The 21,720-nt window shown below is 46.9% G+C and overlaps 1 protein-coding gene across 2 annotated transcripts in view; it reads right to left on the minus strand.

Moving 5' to 3' along the window:
* The window catches only part of Ctnnd2 (catenin delta 2), a 716,561-nt gene that overhangs the window by 112,891 nt on the left and 581,950 nt on the right, over window positions 1-21,720 (minus strand). For both annotated transcript variants that reach the window (XM_048368208.1, XM_048368209.1), the window contains exon 13: window positions 3,027-3,144. In XM_048368208.1, coding sequence (XP_048224165.1) covers window positions 3,027-3,144 — 118 coding nt within the window. The remainder of the gene's footprint in view (window positions 1-3,026; window positions 3,145-21,720) is intronic.

The raw sequence follows: 21,720 nt of genomic DNA on the forward strand, positions 1-21,720 counted from the left end.
CTAGAGGTTTGAGAAATGCTTTATAATCTCCCCGTGGCCGGGAGATGATCTGGGAAGAAGCTGGGAAGGGAGAGAGGAGAGAGGAGGAAGAACGGGGGGGGGGAGGAGAGAAGAGAGGGAGGGAGAGAGGAGGAGGAGAGAGAGAGAGAGGAAGAAGGCGAGGGAGAGAGAGACTAGGAGTGGAGGGGAGGGGAGGGGTCCCTCGGGGATCAACCTCTCATTACGCTTCCCGGAGCGGCACAGTCTGGCTTGGTTTAGGTAAGCTACCAGTTCAAGTGCTTTCCTCTATAGGAATGGGGGACAAGAAAAGAAAAGCAAAGAAAAAAACCAGGACACCGGCAGAAGGCAAGTGGCATCTGGTGGCTTTGCTTGTGACACCCATTGCTGTCAACAACACTCTCAGCCATTCTTCTTGGTCACCAGGGTCATTGGGAGCCCTTCTTTCGTATTGGAGAGGGCTCATTCAAACGCCATCTACAGAGTCTCCGCCATATGCTACCCATTCAGCCAACGGTGCCAATTACAGCAGCGGAGCAGGAGCCTGCCCGGATCCAGACTCTTTTATTCATTAACTCCTCTAGCCTTAAGGAACATATGTTCTCACATTTCCGTGCCCCCCCACCCCCATCCTGCCCTGGTGAGAGCTCTGAAGTGCCTGTGCACAGGGGCCGAGTGGGAAGCGGTGGCACAATCACGACGCATTGAAACTCCACAGCCCTGGCTGGCCAGCAAAGACCCCCGTCACACCTGGTCACAGACCTGCCCTCAGCCAGGCCCACGCCCCGTGTCAGGAGTTGAGGCACACGGCTCCGCCCTCCGGCTGGTGGGGAAGGAGGGGGCACTGTCTGGGGCCCGAATGGATGCCCAGCCCCGCGCAGTCATCTCTCTACCCCTCAAGGCTCTCTGGTCTTCCGAGTCCAGCACGGGAAACTGCCACTGATTCCATCTCCCTCTCCCGGGGAAAACGCGGGCACTGACATGGATGCTCGACCAGGTCTCCCCAGAGGGCGGCAAGTCCGATCGTCTCAAACACAGAACGTGGTGTTGGGGCCATGGCGCCTGGAAGTTCTCACACCCTGCTCCCGAAGACGGCTGAAACTCCAGAGAGAATGGCGGGGGAGCCTGGCTGGGGGTCCAGCCTGGACTTGACCTCTCAGACAGCGGGAGAGCCGGTGGTGCCCCGTCTCTGGCTGCGGCGCACAGTCAGGTGCTCAGCCTGGCCGTGGCAGTGGACGCGTGTCTCTTGTATCCACAAGCCTCTGTAAAGCCTCCAGGCATCTTCACTAGTCACCTTGTTAGGGATTTAATTTTCTTGTCAATGCTATTGAAAGGTTGAAGACGGTTATTAGGGCTTTTTACAAAGGAGGCGCGTTAAATCTTTACTACATTGTGGTTTGTCTTTGGAATTAATAGCATATGGCAAAGGAATGCATGCAAACCCAGCAAGCTAAAAGATGAGGTGACAGGCAGTGATCGCCGCTGGGGTAAAGCAGTGCTCCAAGAGCAGGGGGGTCCCAGGTGGTTGGGATCCCAGGTGTTGGGCTACGTCAGTAATTAAAAAAAAATTGGTAACGTTAATTTATGGTCAAAGTTAATAAGTGCTATTCTCACTCACCCACAGAGACAGTTAACTGAATCCCTAATTTACTGATTTTTAAATAAATTTACAACGACTTTACATTCTGCCGGACTGCCAAGCCGTCCGCTGCAAAGCCCCGTCTACTCTAGCGGGCTCTGAACCCGCAATGTGCAATGTATCATCCGACTCGGGTGTCAAGGACAGGCCTGGGGGTCAGAGTGGGCTACTGTGATTGATTTGGAGAGGGGGAGGGAGGGGGCGGGCAGACGTGTTAGACGTGTGGAACAGAAAGTGCTGCTCTGGAGCCGGGGATGGAGGTGGCGGCGGTTCTCTGCCAGGGCGGAGTCTGCCCCCCACAGGGCACGTGGGGGGTCACGGCACGTGGGGGTCACGTCCGCAGTCATTTTTGTTTGGTAGAACTGGGGTGGCTTCTTACTGACAGCTGGCCACTGGAGGCCAAGGAGGCCGTTCACCATCCCCCGGCACCCCAATGCATGGGGCCTCACAACAAGGCCCCTACGCCCATCAGGGAGGCTCTGAAGAGGCCCCCATTAGGGCCCTTCCATCTCAGGTGATACTTAAAACCACTGGTAACGCCCGTGTTTATATCAGGATATGAAAGTAGTTACTTACATGCCATCTGAGGGGGAAACAGTGAATCGAGACAAACCCAACACCAGCACCCACGCTGGGAAGTCCCACCCAACGCTCTTGGGGCTTGTGCACTACAGCAGTTACTGTTTCACATGTGGGCAGATTCATTGATTTAGTCTTTGGCCATTTTCAAAAAAGATCTGTCAGGCATTCAAAATGGCAATGGATACAGTTAGTTGTTAAAAAGAGAACTTAGGAGACTAGGTAATTATTCATGTAGATAGGGTGTGGATTTTGTTGTTGTTGTTGTTGTTTTCCTCCAGCCTGCGGCTTGAACTCAGAGCCTGGGTTCTCTCCCTGAGCCTCTCTGCACTCAAGGCTAGCACTCTACCACTTGGGCCACAGCACCACTTCCGGCTCTTTCTGGGTAGTGTACTGGAGATAAAAGCCTCTCAGGGACTTTTCTGCCTGGGCTGGCTAGGAACTGGGAACCTCAGACCTCAGCCTCGTGAGTCACTGGGATTAGAGGCGCAAGCCACCAGTGCCAGACTCAGATGGATTCGTTTTTCATATCTTCTCTTTGCACAGTTGATATTATACAACCAGAAGATTCTGGGTGCTGGGATGTGCAAAATTGACACGCTTACCCGAACACCTGTGGTTTGAGTAACACAACCATCTGGATGGTCACTCAGCGTTAGCTTGACAAGGCGAAGCGCTGCTTCGAGAGGGCAGCGTTAGGGCAGAGCACGGAACCATGACACCCTCTGGTTTTGACACAGCGGTCGGTCTGGTCTCAGGGTGGCCATTAGTCTCTAACACGCATCAGCTCTGTGGACAGGACACTACCAACCTTGCTATCGATCTCACTGCTCCCCAGCGCAGACTGAATCACATACAGCAAGGCGTCCGTCAGCCCATCGCACTCGCGCATCCTCCGGCGGGCCTCCTCCCCCGCGGAGCTTACGTTCCTGCAAAGCAAAGGGACACCAGTGACTTCCTCGGTGCTGCTCACCTTTCTAGAAAGGTCATCAAGGGCATTGCTTTAGTGAGTCGTTATAGCTTCCACAAGAATTGGGCAAGTCATGGATACTTTTACGACAACTTGTGAAACAGAATGCAGAGGGCTTCCTTCCTTCCTCCTTTCTTTTCCTTTCCTTCCTTCCTTCCTTCCTTCCTTCCTTCCTTCCTTCCTTCCTTCCTTCCTTCCTTCCTCCCTTTCCTCCCTCCCTCCCTCTCTCCTTCCCTTCCTTCTTCCCTCCTTCCTTCCTTTCCTCCCTCCCTCCCTCCTTCCCTTCCTTCTTCCCTCCCTTCCTTCCTACTTTCCTTCCTTCCTTCTGTCCTTTCTTTCCTCCCTCGTTCCCTCCTTACTTCTCTCCCTCCTTCCCTCCCTCCTTCCCTTCCTTTCCCTTCCTTTCCCTTCCTTTCCCTTCCCTTCCCTTCCCTTTCCCTCCCTCCCTCCCTCCCTCCCTCCCTCCCTCCCTCCCTCCCTCCCTCTCTCCCTTCCTTCTCCTTTTGTTGCCGGTTCTGAGGCTTAAACTCAGTGCCTGGGCACTGTCCCTGAGCTTATTTGCACAAAGCTAGCACTCTACCCCTTGGGCACAACTTCACTTCTGGTGTCTTTGCTGCTTAATTGGAGATAAGAGTTTACAAACTTTTTTCAGGCTGCCCTTGAACTGCGATGCTCAGATTTGAGCCTCCTGGGTAGCTAAGCTTAAAGGTGTGAGCCCCCAGCACCTGGCTAGGTTTCTACTTTTAATCAACCACTCCACGATGCGTGAAGTGTATCCTAAGAAGGCCTTCGCATTTTTTCTTGAAGTCAAGGCTTTCTCGTCCTCCCTCACCCTGATCAACAGAAGACGTACACTTTCTGATATTCAGCTTTTTATTATTGTTAAAACTTTTTTTTTTTTTTTTTGGCCAGTCCTGGGCCTTGGACTCAGGGCCTGAGCACTGTCCCTGGCTTCTTCCCGCTCAAGGCTAGCACTCTGCCACTTGAGCCACAGCGCCGCTTCTGGCCGTTTTCTGTATATGTGGTGCTGGGGAATCGAACCTAGGGCCTCGTGTAACCGAGGCAGGCACTCTTGCCACTAGGCTATATCCCCAGCCCATTGTTAAAACTTTTGATCAAGTCATGTTAGCTTATGATTAAGAGAAAATTATGTTAACAACAACTCACATTCTAGCTTCAAGCATCACAATTTGAACACAGTCAAATTTTTGTTCATATTTACTATGAATCTTGAGGGCAGGCTTCACTGTTTAAAAGTTAAGAACCTGCTAATGTTTTGCATCAGCCATTGAGTGGCTACTTGTAGCCATGGTCTTAAGTAAGTATTTGACAGTGAACCAATGCCCAACCCAATATTCTTCACTGTCATTTCCCTGACACCAACTTCCACCCATCATGTGGGATTTCCATATCGGGTTTGAAAATCTGAGCAGCAAATTTCTATGCAAAAGCAGCATTAGAACAACACTTGTAGACTACTTATTCAAAGTACAAATAAAGAGTAATATAGATGGATGGAATTGGACTAAAGTATATTATATGTTGCAAATTGCACCATCAACCCCCTTCAGGTAATTAATTTATGCTAGTAACCTTTTTAAGCACAAATAGGTGCATCCTATCTAAATATCCTCTTTATAAAGATCTTGATTGCGTTTTTGGTTGAGAGAGGTCATTTGGAAGTATTCTGCAGTCTCCTTTTAATCTAGTAGATGGAAAATGAAACCATCTACATTTTCCATTTAAAAGAACAATCTCTTTTCTTCCAGGGCAGCCAGTTAAATCGCTTCCTTTTCCTATCGTCAGTGATGCTGGACATCTCACTACTCTAGCCTCCGTCACTCAGTGAGCTTATTTAAATTACACTGAACACACAGTGCTCTCCAAGGATCCACAGTGGAACTTAACACCATATGCTCAATCGAACGACTACAATTTCACAGGAAAGATGTGTCTGTTGCAGATGGCCAGCATATGGGAGATCAAACCATGAAAATCCAGGGATGGGAGTTCTGGGGACTCAATTTATTTGTGATGAGCTGTTCCGTTCGTACTCCCTTAGCTCGAAACCTCCATCATTGATCACCTACCATTGATTTTGTATTGGATATTGAGGCGGTAACCTCATTGCTGCAGAGGTACCTTCCAGAAGGGGGAAAAACATGTCCACTGAGTGCCTGACATGTCCATTTAGGACACTGGCTGCTACACGTATGTCTGGTTCTTCCTTTGGGTTGGAATTCAGGAATCTGGGAGAATCTGTCTACAACGGGTCTAGTCCACCACTGATTCTCCTCTGTGCTAGATGCTTACTATATATAAGCGCGCTTTGGATCCACTGGAATACAAGCTTCTTCACTGCAGTTTGCCTCAGATACAACAGTCCCTATCCTGGATGATTCAGAGCGGGTCCAGTTTTCAAAGAAGCAAAGAGCAGTAGCAGACTGCATATCGCCTTGAGAGGATCATCATTCCGCTGGAGACAGGCACTTTCTCCTGGTGGTTCATACTACTGACCGCATTCTGGGAGTGCTGGAGGGAACTGCACCACTCAGTGGCTGGAGCCAATCAGACTGTCCCACCTTCACACCATCTCCATTCCTACGTGGAAGAAGAGGCTTGAGGCTCAGCCCCGAGGCTAGCTGCCCTTCCCCAGTCTCTGTTACTTTCTTTCCTCCCATCTGACCCACTTACTGGCTGTACAGTCTAGCTTCCCCTGCTATCAGTGCACAAGCAAGGCTTCTTCTCCAGTCTCTGTTACTTTCTTTCCTCCCATCTGACCCACTTACTGGCCGTACAGTCTAGCTTCCCCTGCTATCAGTGCACAAGCAAGGCATCCCCCACTCCCTGGAGACCTACCTGGTTCCATCCCTGCTTATGTATTCCTATGGTTTCTCTGTCAGCCCATCCCTGCATAGCTCTGGGCTGCTGCTCACTGAGCTCCTTCGTCTCATCTCCCAATTGATAATCCGCAGAGACCAGTCACGGGATCTCTTTGGGACCTAGGCCACAGAAGCCATGCACTAGGTTTAGGGGTAGAGCAGTGCTTGCTCAGAATGTGGCAAAGAGCAAAGCTGAGGTTATTCCAAGAAACGCCAGTGATTTCCACAACGAGGCAGAAATAGGAAGCCATGTTTTTGTACAGTCTTGACACCAGCCTAGCAAGGCAGGCAGAAGAGGAGGCAGGAATCACCAGATGGCCAGGAGCAGAAGACCCAAACGAGGTAGCTCAGGACTTGTGGGGTGCAGCGGAAAGCCTCTGTACTCTCAGCCGCGGATGCAGAAGGTTTGTCAGCCATTCCGAGGCTGTGATGATCCTTCTACCTGAAATCTCCTTCTTTCCACTTCTAATACAACCATCAGGTACTTCACGGGCGTCAGAACTCGATTAGATGTCTGCTGTGCACACCCACTAGGCCTTGCTATTCTAGTTAGTTTTGTATTACTATGAACAAAGTATCAGAAAACAACTCCAGGCAGGAAGCATTTATTTTATCTCACAATTTTTTACAGATTTCAGTCCGCGGTCATTTGGCCTGTTTTCTTTAGGCCCATTATGAAGCTAATAGGAATGACAGAGCAAAGTTGCTTACTTCATGGCAGCCAGGAAGCTGGGACAGAAAGGGGAAGGGGCGGGGTCAAGATCCTCTTCAAAGGGGTGCCCCTAGTGATCCACATTCTCCAACTGAGCCCCATCTCCTGATTCCCACTCAGCTATAAACTCGTCAGTGGGATTCATGAGCTCAGCACCCTCATCCTCTAATCCCCTCTCGACAATGCCACCAGCTGAGACCAAGGCTTCAATATGCAATCCATTTGGAGAGGACCCCCCTATTCAATCACAACACCCGCTGAGCCTTCCTATCCCATCCCACCTACTAGCTTTAGGTTTTCTCGATGTTCCATCTGGTCGCTTCCGGTTGCCTCGATGTTCCATCTGGTGGCTCATCAGGGAGGGCGGGTGGAGAGCACCGGCTCACCTGGTTGTTTGTCCCTTGTGCCCATGTCCCTGCATAGCTCTCCGTAAAAACTCATGGACACAACCATCAAATGAAAGAGCACATGATCCCCTCAGGCCTGTCCCTTTCTGGGTCAGTGATCGATGTGACAATGTCAGTGTACCGATCACAGCTGGGTGAATGTTGAGAGGAGTAACGGCCTCTAGTGGGTGGAAGTGGCCAGGGTTGCCGCTAATTCTCCTGAAATACTTAGGAAAGGCACCACCAGCGGTGTGGAGGCCAAGGAGCATGGTCTCCAGGGCTGGGATCTCAGAGTATCTTATTTGCATTTGTTTGTCCTGCTTCAACACATAAGGCATATGTACGTCAGGGGTCCTCTGAACTCAGCTCTGTCATCATCAATTTGAGTTTGATATAAAAGTAGAGAGGCCCAGGTGCTCAATGATCTCACTGCACCCGGGCTTCGTGTCTTCTGCTGTCCAGATGTTCTCACACACAGCATGAGGGACCTGTTTTCGGAGCCACAGCAGTGCGTGGACGGTAAGACATTACTGACTGACCAGAAGGCATGGAATGGTCTGCTGTGTGTGCGAGATGGTATGCAGACTGACCAGTATTTGGGAAGCTCCACCTAATGGGATTGGGTCCAGGGGACCCCCACCTGATTCATCATGACAGCCCCCTCCCCCAACCATGAGCGCATTGAGACCAGTGGTCAAGCCTTCCAGAATGAATGTCTAGAAACAACAGTAAATTTGTGAAGGGAGATACGAGTACCAAATGAGCATGGATCATCTTAACTATTTGGCCATGTAATTACCTTCTCAGTCCCTAATGAATTTATCAGCAATTACCTGATGTGAGTATGTGTGGAAATTGGAAATGATACCCAACGGGGCTCTCACCCACGAAGTGTGCCTTGTTTTGCTGCAGTGGAAAACATTAAATTTTAAAGAGATCTTTCTACCCAGAAACGTCTACACTGGGATCAGAAACCTTCCCCATCATGGGCTTAGAGAAAATATTTTTGCTCTTGGAGCTACGCAGGGGCTCTGTCAACTGAATTTTTCCTTACTTGTCATTATATCCAGATAGTTTGCTATCTTAGAATCTCATCTGAAGTAAGAACTCAGAAGTGGGTCTTTGAATGCTAGTATTTTGTCCAACTTTTGTATATATTTTTTAATCTTTTTTTTTTTAAGCTGGTAAGGCCTTGTTCTTACTTGCTTAGCCACAGCTCCAGTCGAGGTTTTTTCTGGCTGTTTTGAAGATGGACCTTTGAAGACTCTGTCCTTTTTTGACTCAGCATTTTTATAACTGTTAGTTATCCTATGTTGTTTCCAACACTCTATGTTGAAGATAGATAACTTGGGTCTTCATTAGTCATAGGTTCACAGATACAGAAGGATTTTTTTCAAGATGCTGCGCTTAACCAATTAGTCATTTACTCTTGATTTCAGTGATTCAGGTTTTGGACTTTTGAGCTGATGAGATTTAGGACTCTGAATTAATGCTTCAACGGGATGAAATTTCATAGAGAGCTTTGGATGAGAGGAAAGCGTATGAGATGTAAGGGTCAGAGGTCAAGTGTTGCTGGCTCAGCCCTGGCCTCTCAAAGGTGCACCAGGCTCTAATCTTTGGGAATCTGTGATAGGTCGCCTTACGTGAACTATGGAGTTTTGCAGATGGATTCAAGATTATGAATTTTAGGATATCAAGATTTTCCTGGATTATTCCCATGGGCAATAATCATATTCACCTTGAAGTGGAGAGCATTGCCCACATCTTCTGGCTTAGATCAGAGATATTCCAAACATGAACAGCTCCTGTTACATCCTTCTGACGTGGCAGGGGGCAGTGGGTGGGGGATGGGGTTACATATGATGAGAGAGAAGGAGCCCGGAAGCGCTCAGCTAACAGCCAGGCAGGAAAGATCTCAGACCCACATTCCCACAGACACAAGGAACCGGATTCTGCCAACAGTGTAAAATAGCCCGAGCCTCCAGACGGAAACAGCCCACTGACACCTTGATCTGAACCTGTGAAACCGGAGCCTAGGCCTCTGGCACACAGACGCGGTGAGATAATAAACTCACGCTGGTTAGAGTCACCAAGCTGGAGCTCACTTGCTAGTGACAATGGGAAATAGCCTGTAGCGAGCTGTACTCAGGGGTGAATGAAAGTCTTCCTGACAACATTCCCCGTGTTTTACATCCTATTTCCTTCTGGGAAGACAGCTTACTCACAGACGACTCATGCAAGTTCCAAGAGTTACCTCTGGATGGTGAAGTAAATATATCCTACATATATATGTATGTATGTATGTACATATGTATACACATATGTATATATGAATATGTACACGTATGTATATATAAAACCAAGCCATATGTCTGAATGAACATGCTTCTTACGTGCATGTGTGAGCTGGTAGCCCCCATGGGCATAGCCTGGCTCCTGGCAGATGGAACCCAGAGCATGCCAAGAGCTGTTGGCATAGGAAAGATGGATGTGTTGTGAAAAGGTACTTTGGGAGGCAAAGGTCTATCCCTTTAAAACTTCTGTCCCACCTCTAATCTTCTTAGCACCGAGACTGCTCCTCAACGTGTAGGCATCAGTCCGGTCCCAGCGGCTCTCCTATGTGGTTAATACCTCCCGTGTCTGCCGGAGCCAACGGCTGACAGTCTCCATCTGCCTGAGAAGTGGGTGTGGTGGTCCTAAGAGGGGGAAGTAGAGGCCGAGTCCTCATTCTGCTCCAGCAGGGCCTGTGCTGCCGCCCAGTCATTTTAGGCAGATTCCCAGAACACGCTCAATCACGACAACCCAAGCGCCCCGCGGTGTCCAATTTGCCCCGCCTCTGCATCCTTCTCCCGGGCACAGATGAGGGAAGGCTGACTGACCCGAAGGGCTCTTGGCTCCTCGCTCTGCATTGCGTGCAGAGCTGGAGCCGCGTCACGGTCAAGTCAGAACTCTGTCTAGAGAATTGCTTCCCTCTTTGAGTGTGTGTGAAGATTAGCAGAGGCTTGCTGTGTGGACTAGGAGGCGCCGGACTGTATTCTCCCAAGGAAGGCAATCTCTTTATAAAGGAGATGATGACAATCATTTGGTAATTGCTCTGCTTACTGCAGGGACCGCAGGTTTTAGTGGCCGAAGACCAGTTACCCACTGTGGCTAGGAGCGAACCCCGTGGCCATTCTGAACTCAGAACATCCATCATTCCTTAATCTCCCCTCCAAAAACAACCCCAAAGCCCCTTGTAAATGTAAACAAACAGCAAGGGATAGGCGAGTGTCCCCTTCACTGACTATTAAACCCTTTTCAAGACTGCCTGAGTCCAGGATTGGCCATGCATCAGGGAGCATTGTTCGAGAGAAGCCCAGAGCAGAGCCAGAAATACCTGAGTTACAAGACACCCTCTTGCTGTCAAGTACTACCTGGGGCTTTAGCTACATGATTCCAATTAAAACTGATGGTCGCCACAGAGTTAACTGCTCTATGAAATGTCTGTTAAAAGTTTCCCATTGGGCTAAATTACAAGGAAATCAGAGGGATAAAAACAGTGAGTGCTGAGTGGCTCCAGCTACTAACCGAGAACCTAATTGTGCATGTGGTCCTTTGTGTTCCACTAACACTCACCTGCCGTTCACAGTTGCTGTAACCTAACAAGTATTCAAGGAATGAGCTGCACCACTGGGCTTCCATCTTCTCTTGACCATTTCTGGACCTCAACACACGGTCAAAGCCCACCTTCCCTGTACTTCCTGAAGCCCCCAGGGTTTTCCTCCTGCCTGTGTGGAGTGGGTTCTGAAGCTCAAGTGGGATGCTTCGCACATCAGAAGCATCCTGGATTCAAACCTTGCACCTGGCGCCTCTGCTTTCCATCAGGCATACATAGCCACCATGGCCACCGAGACGGCAAGCTTTGCTATGTCTGCGAGTTGCTAGCCATGGTCCAACTACAAGTGCAAAGACAATTAAGTAAGACTAGCACAGTTGGGTGGACAAATGCAGCAGTGCTACTCACTAGACACCACATTGAAAAGGAACTGTACAATGTGTGGGTGGGAAAAACTGGGAGAGAATGAGGGTGGGAAGGGGTGACACTATCCAGAAAGAAAAGTAGTCATTACTTGACTCATGTGGCTATAACCGCTCTGTCTATCACCCTTATAATAACAATAAAAGATAAAAGGCAACAAAAGAATAGCATGGGTCAGAAGCAAATTCAGGTAAAAAATGAACCCCCCCCAACTCCAGTATTTACTTCCTTGTTTGCTAATTCAAATTGTTCATTAACAAAAATATGATGTATGCACACACATGTAAAATTAATATGCTAGGAAACATCGCCAAAACAGAAGTGAAATATTCAGTTCACCGTGCAGACAGCTTCCAGAAAAACAAGCATTGTGTGGCTTGACAAATCAATGCTGACAAGATCCAATTTTCTGCATATGGAGTCTTCCAGCCTCTGATCAGTAGAGGAACAAAACTGACTACTAAGGGACTATCAGTACCTGGCTACCTGCCTTCTAAATGTCACACTGGAGGCTTGATGACCTTCAAGATTTGGCACTGTGCTCTGCATTCTTAATAGCTATTAACACAATCTTTCTAGCTTTTACTTCAGTTCATCATCTAATTCTCCATAGGCAGTCAGGTCATCTTTCAATTTATTTACTTGTAGGAATTTTTTTTTTTTAACAAACCGTACTTCAAAGACTTATGAAAGCTGAGAATCCATGTGGTTTTTAAAAGCTCACTTACATCTAGATCTTAAGTTTTCCTTGAGGCATATTTGCTGTTTTCACGATTGCTTTGATCACTTACTGATAGCTTATTGAGTAGCAATAAACTTCTCCCAAACTGAAAGTATATTTAGAAGTGAATCCCTACCATACACTCAAATACTCGTGTGTCTTATGCTTTCCTTCTGTACAGCCTTCTAATCTTCCCAGACCTTGTTACACTCTGGGACTTTGAGTCTTTGGCTGAAGCATTTCCCTGAATGTTTCAGGGAAGGATGGAGGAACACAGACTCCAGGGCCTGCTGGTGTCCATACCTCTTTGCACTTTTGCTCTCTGTGATGCTCTGAATCTTTCTGTGTCTCCTTCACCCTCGGTCCATATGCTGAAACCCTCTCAATGGGGTAAAGTTAGGAGGTGCAGGGAATTCATTGGGTCAGAAGGGTGGGACCTTCGTGAAGAGAACTAGTGCCTTTATAACAGACACCCCGGAGAGTTAGCTAGCTCTTTCTGTCTTGTGAAAACCCAGGAGTGGTCACCTGTCTGGGCCAGAAGAGAATTCTCATGAAAGCCCATCCCCACTGGTCTTCTGTAAGAGCTGTGAGGAATAAACTGGCTCATAAGCCACTATTCAATCGGTCTTCACTATTGCAGCACAAAAGGATGAGAACAGAGTCTCTGATGTCTTTGAAAAAAAATTCTTCTGAAATGTTTGTAGCAAAAAGTCAAATAGAAACAATCCTGGTATCAAAATAACTTACAGTCTGTGTCCAATTGGAAGAAATTCAAAATAAAAACACTTCCGTTTATTCCCTTAGGTATTTATAGGCATCTCTGCATTGCTGTCTCATAAACTTCAAAGTTTGAAAAAAACTCACTTTATGGTCTTATTTGAGCCAAAGATGTGATAAATAGTAGAAAAACACTGTTTCCCAAAGCTAGGCCAGAGATGAGAGTGTCGTTCTGATTGGTAAACTAACAGAATATGTGGTCAATGATTGGTTAAAACGGCAGAGAATGCCTAGGACCCACTCTTGGAGGAGGAAAAAACAAACGGTCTGGAGATGGTGGGATTGGACAAAAGGAAGAGAATTAATAAGACTACATCTATACTTCATATAAGAGAAATACAGAAAACAATTAGAGATGACATTTTCTTCTGAAAAGGAGAAGGGTCTATGCGTCATCTTAATTAATGAAACACGTTTGGAAAATTTCTGGATGACTTACTAAAAGAAAAGAGGAGGCAGCTTTTGTGAAGCAAGTTCATAAATGGGTCTGAATTACTAACTGTAAACAAAGCTGGAAAAGCTGGCGACATCAGCTCAGCTTGCGTCAGTCAAGGTTGCCAGAGCACCTGTGTGGTAAGTCCATGCTTTGTGGGAATCTAGGTGCAGCTGTGGAAGGGCTTGACGGTGATACCGAGGTAACTAATCAGGGGACACGGTCTCAGACCATCCCACTAGGCTCATTGTACTCACATGCACTCTTTTTTTTTTTTTTTTTTGCCAGTCCTGGGCCTTGGACTCAGGGCCTGAGCACTGTCCCTGGCTTCTTCCCGCTCAAGGCTAGCACTCTGCCACTTGAGCCACAGCGCCGCTTCTGGCCGTTTTCTGTATATGTGGTGCTGGGGAATCGAACCTAGGGCCTCGTGTATCCGAGGCTGGCACTCTTGCCGCTAGGCTATATCCCCAGCCCTCACATGCACTCTTAAAAGCAGAAAAGAAAGTCACAAGAGTCAGACTGAGTTTTGCGGCTGAAAGGAGAGGAGAGATGTAGAACAATGAAGGAGGAGAACCATGACTGTCTCTTGCAGGCTGAAGGCAGGAGGGCATGGCCAGCGAAGAGTTGATAAGAACTCCTGGCCAACACCAACAAGGACAAGGAGTTCTTAGTCTACAGCTGTGTGGAACTCAGTTCAGCCAACAATCAGAATACAGCTGGAAGTAGGATCTTCACAGACATTCTTAGTAGGAGCCCCATGGCTCCTTGCTTTCAGATATGAGAGACTCCAAGCAGAAAAACCAGCCTACCCTTGGACTTCTAGCATACAGAACGCAGAGGTAACAACATTGTTCTTAGCCTACTTTGCAGTAATTTGTTATTGAAGCAATGGAAGACTACTATATTCACATAAAACAAAAACACCATGTTTTTTTTCTTTTATAAATTCCCGTGTACATTTCTGCCACTCACTTCACAAACATTAGAAAAACATTCTAGATGCTTTGAATAACAATAGGAGATGTAGTTATTCAGATTCTTAGGTGTCTCCTGGAACAGGAACGGTAATCTAAATAAGGGTCTCACTAGCTCCAGGTTACATTGAAGGATGACTTTTCCTGGTTTACTGCCAACAGATGGCTTACCCTCAGTTTGCGTGTTGGATAATGGCACCACTGGGTGTACAATTTCCTTTTACTACTTCAGTTGTGAGGGGAGTGATGCTTCAAAATCCAAGGATTATAAACCAGCACAGGAAGGGCAAACTGCAAAGACACTCTAAGGAGCCACCAAGTAACATTAAAAACAAGTCACAGGACAGGCACGAGGCGCTGAGTTCTGCCACCCACCCAATCCACACAGAGTCAGTCAGTGCCTCTGACAAAGGGCTTTTCAGCCCTGGAGTACTTGTGTCACTCCTGGTTTTGTGCAAATGTTAAGGACTCATTTAAAAACTCTACCCTGGGCTGGGGATATGGCCTAGTGGCAAGAGTGCTCGCCTTGTATACACGAAGCCCTGGGTTCGATTCCCCAGCACCATATATATATAGAAAATGGCCAGAAGTGGCGCTGTGGCTCAAGTGGCAGGGTGCTGGCCTTGAGCAAAAAAAAAAAAAAAAGCCAGGGACGGTGCTCAGGCCCTGAGTTTAAGGCCCAGGACTGGCAAAATAAATAAATAAAGAAAATAAATAAAAACTCTACCCTTAGCCATCACAGTGGCCATCCTGAGATGATTAGGCCACAGAAGACTTTTGCCCTCCATTCTGCATCTGCCCAGAGTCTGCTGTCATTGAGGTTTGATTGCTCTTTGCAAATGGTAGTAGTGCTTAGGATGCTAGAACAAATCATACGAAACAACTTTATAGTAAACACAAATGAAGGTATCATTGCCTCAGAGAAATAATCTAGTAGCTCGTAACTCAAGATTTTTCTAAAGCTCATTTTAATGTAATGAAGTAATTGCCTTCACGGCTAATGCACACACACACACACACACACACACACACACACACACACCACAGAGAGAGAGAGAGAGAGAGAGAGAGAGAAAGAGAGGTAGAAGAGATGTAGAGATTGGCTCATCAGTACAGAAAAAAGACAGTCACAAAAAAGACAACAGTAGAGAGAATATGGTGCCGCACAGCTAAAGACATAGCCACTAAACTAGAAAGACAACCAATCTTATGGGAAAGGATCTTCACCAGCACAGCAACAGACAAAGGCCTGATATCCGTCATCTACAGAGAACTCAAAAAACTAAGCCCCTCCAAGCCCAGTAAACCAATTATTAAATGTGCAAAGGAACTAAAGAGAGACTTCACAGGAGAAGAAATAAAAATGGCCAAGAAACATATGAGGAAATGTTCAACATCCCTGGCAGTAAAGGAAATGGAAATAAAAACAACCCTGAGATACCACCTCACTCCAGTTAGAATGGCCTATACTCTGAACTCAGGCAACAACAAATGCTGGAGGGGATGCGGGGAAAGAGGAACCCTTCTCCACTGTTGGTGCAAATTAGTACAACCACTTTGGAGAACAGTATGGAGGTTCCTCAAAAAGCTCAACATAGACCTACCCTATGACCCAGACATACCACTGCTAGGCATCTATCCTAAACAGCAAACCCCAAGATATCAAAAAGACATTTGTACTTCTATGTTTATCGCGGCACAATTCACAATAGCCAAAATATGGACATAACCCAGATGCCCCACTACAGATGAATGGATCCAAAAAATGTGGTACCTATACACAATGGAATACTACATAACAATTAGAAATGATAAAATATTGGTATTTGCAGGGAAATGGTCAGAGCTTGAATAAATAATGTTGAGCAAGACAAGTGTAGAACACAGAGAACAAAGGGACATGGCCTCCTTGATATATGACTTTTGGGGCTGGGGGGAGACAGTAGAGACCAGGTCTGCAAAATAACAAGCTTCTTTTCAAATAGTATTTCCACATGTTTGGGTCAGCGACTTTTTATTATGTATCTAAAACCAAACAACTACTAAACAAACATAAAAAGGTCTAGAATAGACCTATCAGTGGATCACAATAGCTCAACAGCTATGTATATATGATCATATAAGACGAGGATAAGCAAAAACAACTCCAAGAGAAGGACACAGGAGGACTCTATTGTTGACATTATGTTTAATGTACTAGGTGAATTTCCTTTGGCGTACCCTATGTGGCTACTGTATATGATTTTGGTACACTGGATATTGTATATATGCCTACCTGATCTAGGGAAGGGAAAGAAAAACGAGGGTGTAACAGATATCACCAGAAATGTACTCATTACCTTATTAGGTAATTGTACCCACTTTGCACAACACCTTGTCAATAAAATTTAATTAATTAAAAAAAAGACAAGAGTAGATTCAACTTCTTGCTTAAAACGCGTGCAGAAAGCAGATCTGTACCTTTCGTACAAGTGATACTAATAGATCTAATGATTTCATTTAATCTGATAATAGATAAGTTCTCCGGGAAGCACAGTGTCATTTTAATTTTAAACACAAATATTCAGCAGGGAAACATTTTACAGCTTGTATAAAAAGAAGCCAAATACATCAAGTTAGGTGATACCGGGACATCTTGAACTGCTGTCGTCTCAGAGCACTGGTTCTCTGTCTCTTTTCTACAAGGACACAGAACAAGGACAGCAGGACCAGGACCATGACTGATGGGGTCCCCACCAGTCCTGGCCTTGTGCAGGGTGACCCGTGGTGGGCTGGGGGTTACGTGCAGTGAAAAGCAGGTGAGCCACCATCCTACCCTTGCGCTACTCAACCGGGCACACACCCCCTCCTCCCGCACCTCCCCCCCCTCCACCATCCAATAAGTCAGTACCTCGAGCCAGCTGCTCTTTCAAAGCACATCTGAAATCTTCCTTCATTGCCTCGATGTCAGTCATGGCCCCGCTATCCCCCGTCTCTTAATAGATTCTCTCTCAGTGCTTCTCCCACCTACTGTGGAGTGCAGGCAGCAAGCGGGTCTTTGGAAAACGTACCTTTGGAGCACAAGTCCTCTTCCAGGACCTCCCATTTTGCTCTTAGTCAAATCCAGATCTTTACAATGGCACAGGTGATTGCTTCCTTCCTACACATTCACAGAAGCAGAGAGTGTGACCCTCCCGTCTAGCGGTGCCCGGAGCGGCGCCTTCCAGAGAGTGGGCACTCGTGAAACACTTGTGGAATTGGAAAGCTGTCTTGCTGTACCTCTGGCCAAGTCCAGAAACAAGACAGCTACTCCAGAGTTGTCTGGAGGGCCGGAGGACAGAGAAACCCTGTGCAGAACGAATCGACTCAGGACTTGCATTTTGCCGGAGAAACGTTGCTCGAAAGGCAGGAACGTTATTAGCTTTGGTGTATACTGAAGGCGCAAATATACAGATCTGACTTTTTTTTCACACTAGTGTAGTCAAGATGTTGCACCTAGTAATCTAACTGACATATGACCTGGGAAAGACTGTAAATAGTAGACACACTCCACAATTGTTCAGAGACTGCACTGGTTTTTCTTGAGTGTTGTATCTTTTCATGTCCAGGAACAACACGAAAACAAAGTTACCAGAGTAATACTCTAAGCCCTACTTTACTCCTTATATGGAGTTCTGAACAAGATGAACAACAGGCTTGTGGTAAACTCTCTGACTGTGGGATGGGAAGAAAAATGTTTTGTTTTGTTTTTTAAAGGAAGCAGGTGACAAGTGATGGAGTGGAACGGCTTTTAAGGATGTTAAAGACAGGTCTTCTTACAAACAATTACTGTTTGCTAGAAAAGATAGTCATTATCTCTTGGATGACTCTTTTTACTTCTCAGATTACTCTTGATATTTAGGATTGTCTGTGGAAAATACCAGTTAGGAATCTGTCCAGAGGAGAAATGGAAACTACTTAATGACCAGAAGAGTTTTCCATCTACCTTTGCCATGATCAGATCAGCTCAGAACTTTGTAGCTTACAACCTATGTCTTTCTTCTTATGGTTCCCTCTCCTCCTAGGTCTGAAGCCCCAGTCGGGGTGCTCAGGACTCAGCAGGACTACATTCCTCCTTAGAGGCCCTTAGGAAAAAAGGCATAGCTCCCCTATCCTGCTAACTGGCAGCACTCACTTTCCTGTGGACTGACTCCCCCATTTCTGGGCTGGCTGTCATCTGAGGACATCTCCCAGTGTCTGCTGGCTGTCCTTAGTTTGTGGAACGACTCCTTCAGAACCAGCCATAGCATAGCAATACTTTGTGCTTGAGATCTGTCTGAAGAATTCTCCAGAGAAACTTCTCTGCTTTTAAGGCTCGTGGGATTAAACAGCCCATGCCGATTAGCTTGCAATCATCTCCCACCTCCAGCCCTTCATTACATCTGCAAAATCACTTTCCCAGTAAGGTGACATATTTTCAGGTTGCTGGGCAGAATACCTCTAGGGATTACTTTTCTGTAGGTGACGTGGAGGCTAGGGTTCTTCGAGTTCACGGCTTACACCGGCTTAGTGGATGTCTTACGTAGCAGAAGGAACCTAAGCGCGGCCCCCGAGTGACAGGAGTGGCTGGCTCTGCTTGGGATGGAGGCCTGATAATGGAGGGACTGTACGTCTCTGGTTGTTACAGACCGGGCTCAACCTTCTCATCTTTTAATTCTAATGACTGTGCTTGCAAGCCATATGTTGATATTGTTTCATTATACGTGCTAAAAAATCGAAAGCTCACACTTGCCTCTCTCAGTCTAAATACCAAGGTGATATCTGTATCTGCAGAGACTTCCAGTTCCTAGGAGGGTGCTATGGAAAGAAGGGCAGGAGAAAAACGTATTCATGCTTCGTCACAAAACATGTATTCATGCCACGGATGGAAGAATCTGGAACTGTAGTCTCTGCCCCGAGCTCCTGCAATGCACAGGACAACCTGAAAAGAATACGTACTCAGATTTAAATCGATGAACACTCAAATTACTCAAAAGAGAGGAACGAATAGTAAACCTCAACAAAACAATGAAAACAACACCCACAGGCACATGCACGTGCGCACGTGTGCACGCACGTGCACGCACACACAGATCTCTGGAAGCATGCACAATGAGTAGTTAGCTTGTTGACTCTCTGGTTAGGATGAGGGAAGGAAGAAGGGCTCCTTTGACTCCTACTGTGCCGTTTGATTGTTTTAAAAGCACACACGTGGAAGACTGGAAGACGGTTATTGTTTCATTTTGTTAAGTGCTAGTGTATACAATAATAGAAAAGGTCACAGGCATGAACGGTAATGACATGTTGACGTGACCGAGTCCACCACTTTCCTAAGTGCTCAGAGTTCCTTCTTGAGGGTTTGGGGGTGAATAGAGGAGCAAACGCTGGAAGCTAGGTTTAGGCTGAGAAAAGTAAAGATGCACTCTCACTAGGGAACAGAGAAACCAGACATGTGTCCTTAGGCCAGCCATGTCTGCAGTCCCAGGCCCAGAAGGCAGAGGCACTGTCCACAGGGCTCCGTCCTCCTGGTCAAGAAATCAATAGACATGGCTGCCTGGTGCTCGATGTCTTCACTACTCCGTGATCAACTTCAGGTCAGCAAGCGCAGTGCTTATCTCAGGTACGTTACAGAAGAAAGGAAGTCTGGCGCTGAGTGTGTATTTTGGGGAGACCGTTAATAAAGGTGTGAGAAGGTAGAAGGATGCAGCCAGAACTCATGCCTAAGCTACCGGGGCACATCCCGATCTTGTGTCATAAAATGCTTACTCCTATTGATATCCACTTGCAAGGGATCAGAGTTGTGTCTCCTCCCTAGGACAGCTTGGGGAGTGAACAGCTTTGGTGTCTGGTCTTGGAGAGTACAAAACTTCACTAATCCTTTGTCCCCCGAACTGCGATGAACATTAATATTCGACAAGATCAGAAAGAAAGTCCGCAGTGCAATCCGTGGCTGACTCCTCCCATCGAAGGCTTCCCCCCTTAACTTCTGCTCATTCAAGACCTATGTTGTCGTTTAATATTTTCTTTGGAGCTCAATAAATAAGCTCTTTTTTTCTGCAAAGTAAAGAACTAATTGAAAAAAAATAAGATAAAGAAAGCAGACAGAAAAGAAACATTTTGTTTACTAAGAATAAAAGGAAGAAGGGTAGCTGACGTTGATAGCGCGCACCTGTAACCCTACCTATGCAGGAGGCTAAGATCTGAAGATCGTGGTTCAAAGCCAGGCGGGGCCAGAAAGTGTGTGAGACTCTTATCTCCAATAAAGCATAAGAAAATTTGGAAGTTGTGGCTCAAGTGGTCGGGTGTCAGCCTTGTGTGAAAAAGCTCAGGGATAGCACCCAGGCCCTGAGTTCATGACTACCACCACAAAAAGGGAAGAGAAGAATAGAAGAGGAAGGAAGGAAGGAGGGAAGGAAGGAAGGAAGGAAGGAAGGAAGGAAGGAAGGAAGGAAGGAAGGAAGGAAGGAAGGAAGGAAGGAAGGAAGGGGAAATGAAAGAGATGCCTAGGAAATGGGTATCTGTGATACGGCCACCAAGGAGCCCCCTTGGGGAGAGTCTCACTCTGCTTCCCATTGGACTCACTCTCGGGGAGGTCAGATTGATGGGCTCTCTATTGTCTGTGGTCCATGGCCTTCGACGTGTCCTGAGTAAAACTCTTCATAGCTCCAACTTCCCAGAGGAAGAAATCGGGAGGCTAAGAGTAAGGGGACCTTCTTTCCTCCAGCAGCATTCCTGCTCTTGGGGAGCTTGGCCACGGCCACCCTGAATAGTCATCTCTCTCGGGTCCCGCGAGAGGAGCTAAGAGAGCTTGTCACCCGAAGGCTGGCTGCTTGCTTGAGTGGAAGCAGGGAGATAATCAGTCTCAAAGGTCTTCCTTCAAACAGGAAAGAGCCCAGGAAAATCCTAATACACTCCAGCATCAGTTCCTCACTGAGCTTATTACTGACTGAGGACACTGAACTACGTTAGATTTGGGATGTGTTGTCTCCTTTTATCTATTTCAGCTCCTTAGGAGTGACTGGGGTCAAGGACAAATGACATCTAATCGTGTTTGCTAGCCCTGATGACAGGGTTGCTGTAAAGGAAAAAGAAATACAGGTCCTTTCTGCTCTGGAAAGAAATTGATCAATGCTGCTTTCCCACGTGCCAAGGACAGAGAGTCTGCCCTTCAGGCCCTGGCGGCAAAGCACGGACTCCAAAGACGCCCACACCACGCCTCCTGGCAGCCCATAGAAGATCAAACCCGTGCAAAGCAGACAGCGATTGGAACAGGAAGCACCCAGTTCTGAGGGCCGTGCTTGGAGTTTCACCCAATCCTGCACAAAACAAATAGCTATCAGAACATGCAGTCCCCAGTACCCAGGCCATGCTTTCATTTGGCAAGACCTTTGTTTTGTTTATATAAATTAGGCTGCAATTAGCAATCACATTGTTGGTCCAAAATGAGGTCAGGTACAATGTAACACTCATCTGTCCACATAGGATGATTATGAAGAATTACAGGGGACGATTTAGCAGCTTGCCTCTTCCTGGGCATGGATTGCCATTCTCACGCAAAACCTCTGTGCTAACACAGCTACTTTCCGGTCATAAGTTACCTTAAGAGGAATGTAATTAGTTGTAGGAATTCATTAG

The sequence above is a fragment of the Perognathus longimembris genome, chromosome 19, assembly GCF_023159225.1.
Source record: "Perognathus longimembris pacificus isolate PPM17 chromosome 19, ASM2315922v1, whole genome shotgun sequence".
In the NCBI taxonomy this organism is placed as follows: Eukaryota; Metazoa; Chordata; class Mammalia; order Rodentia; family Heteromyidae; genus Perognathus; species Perognathus longimembris.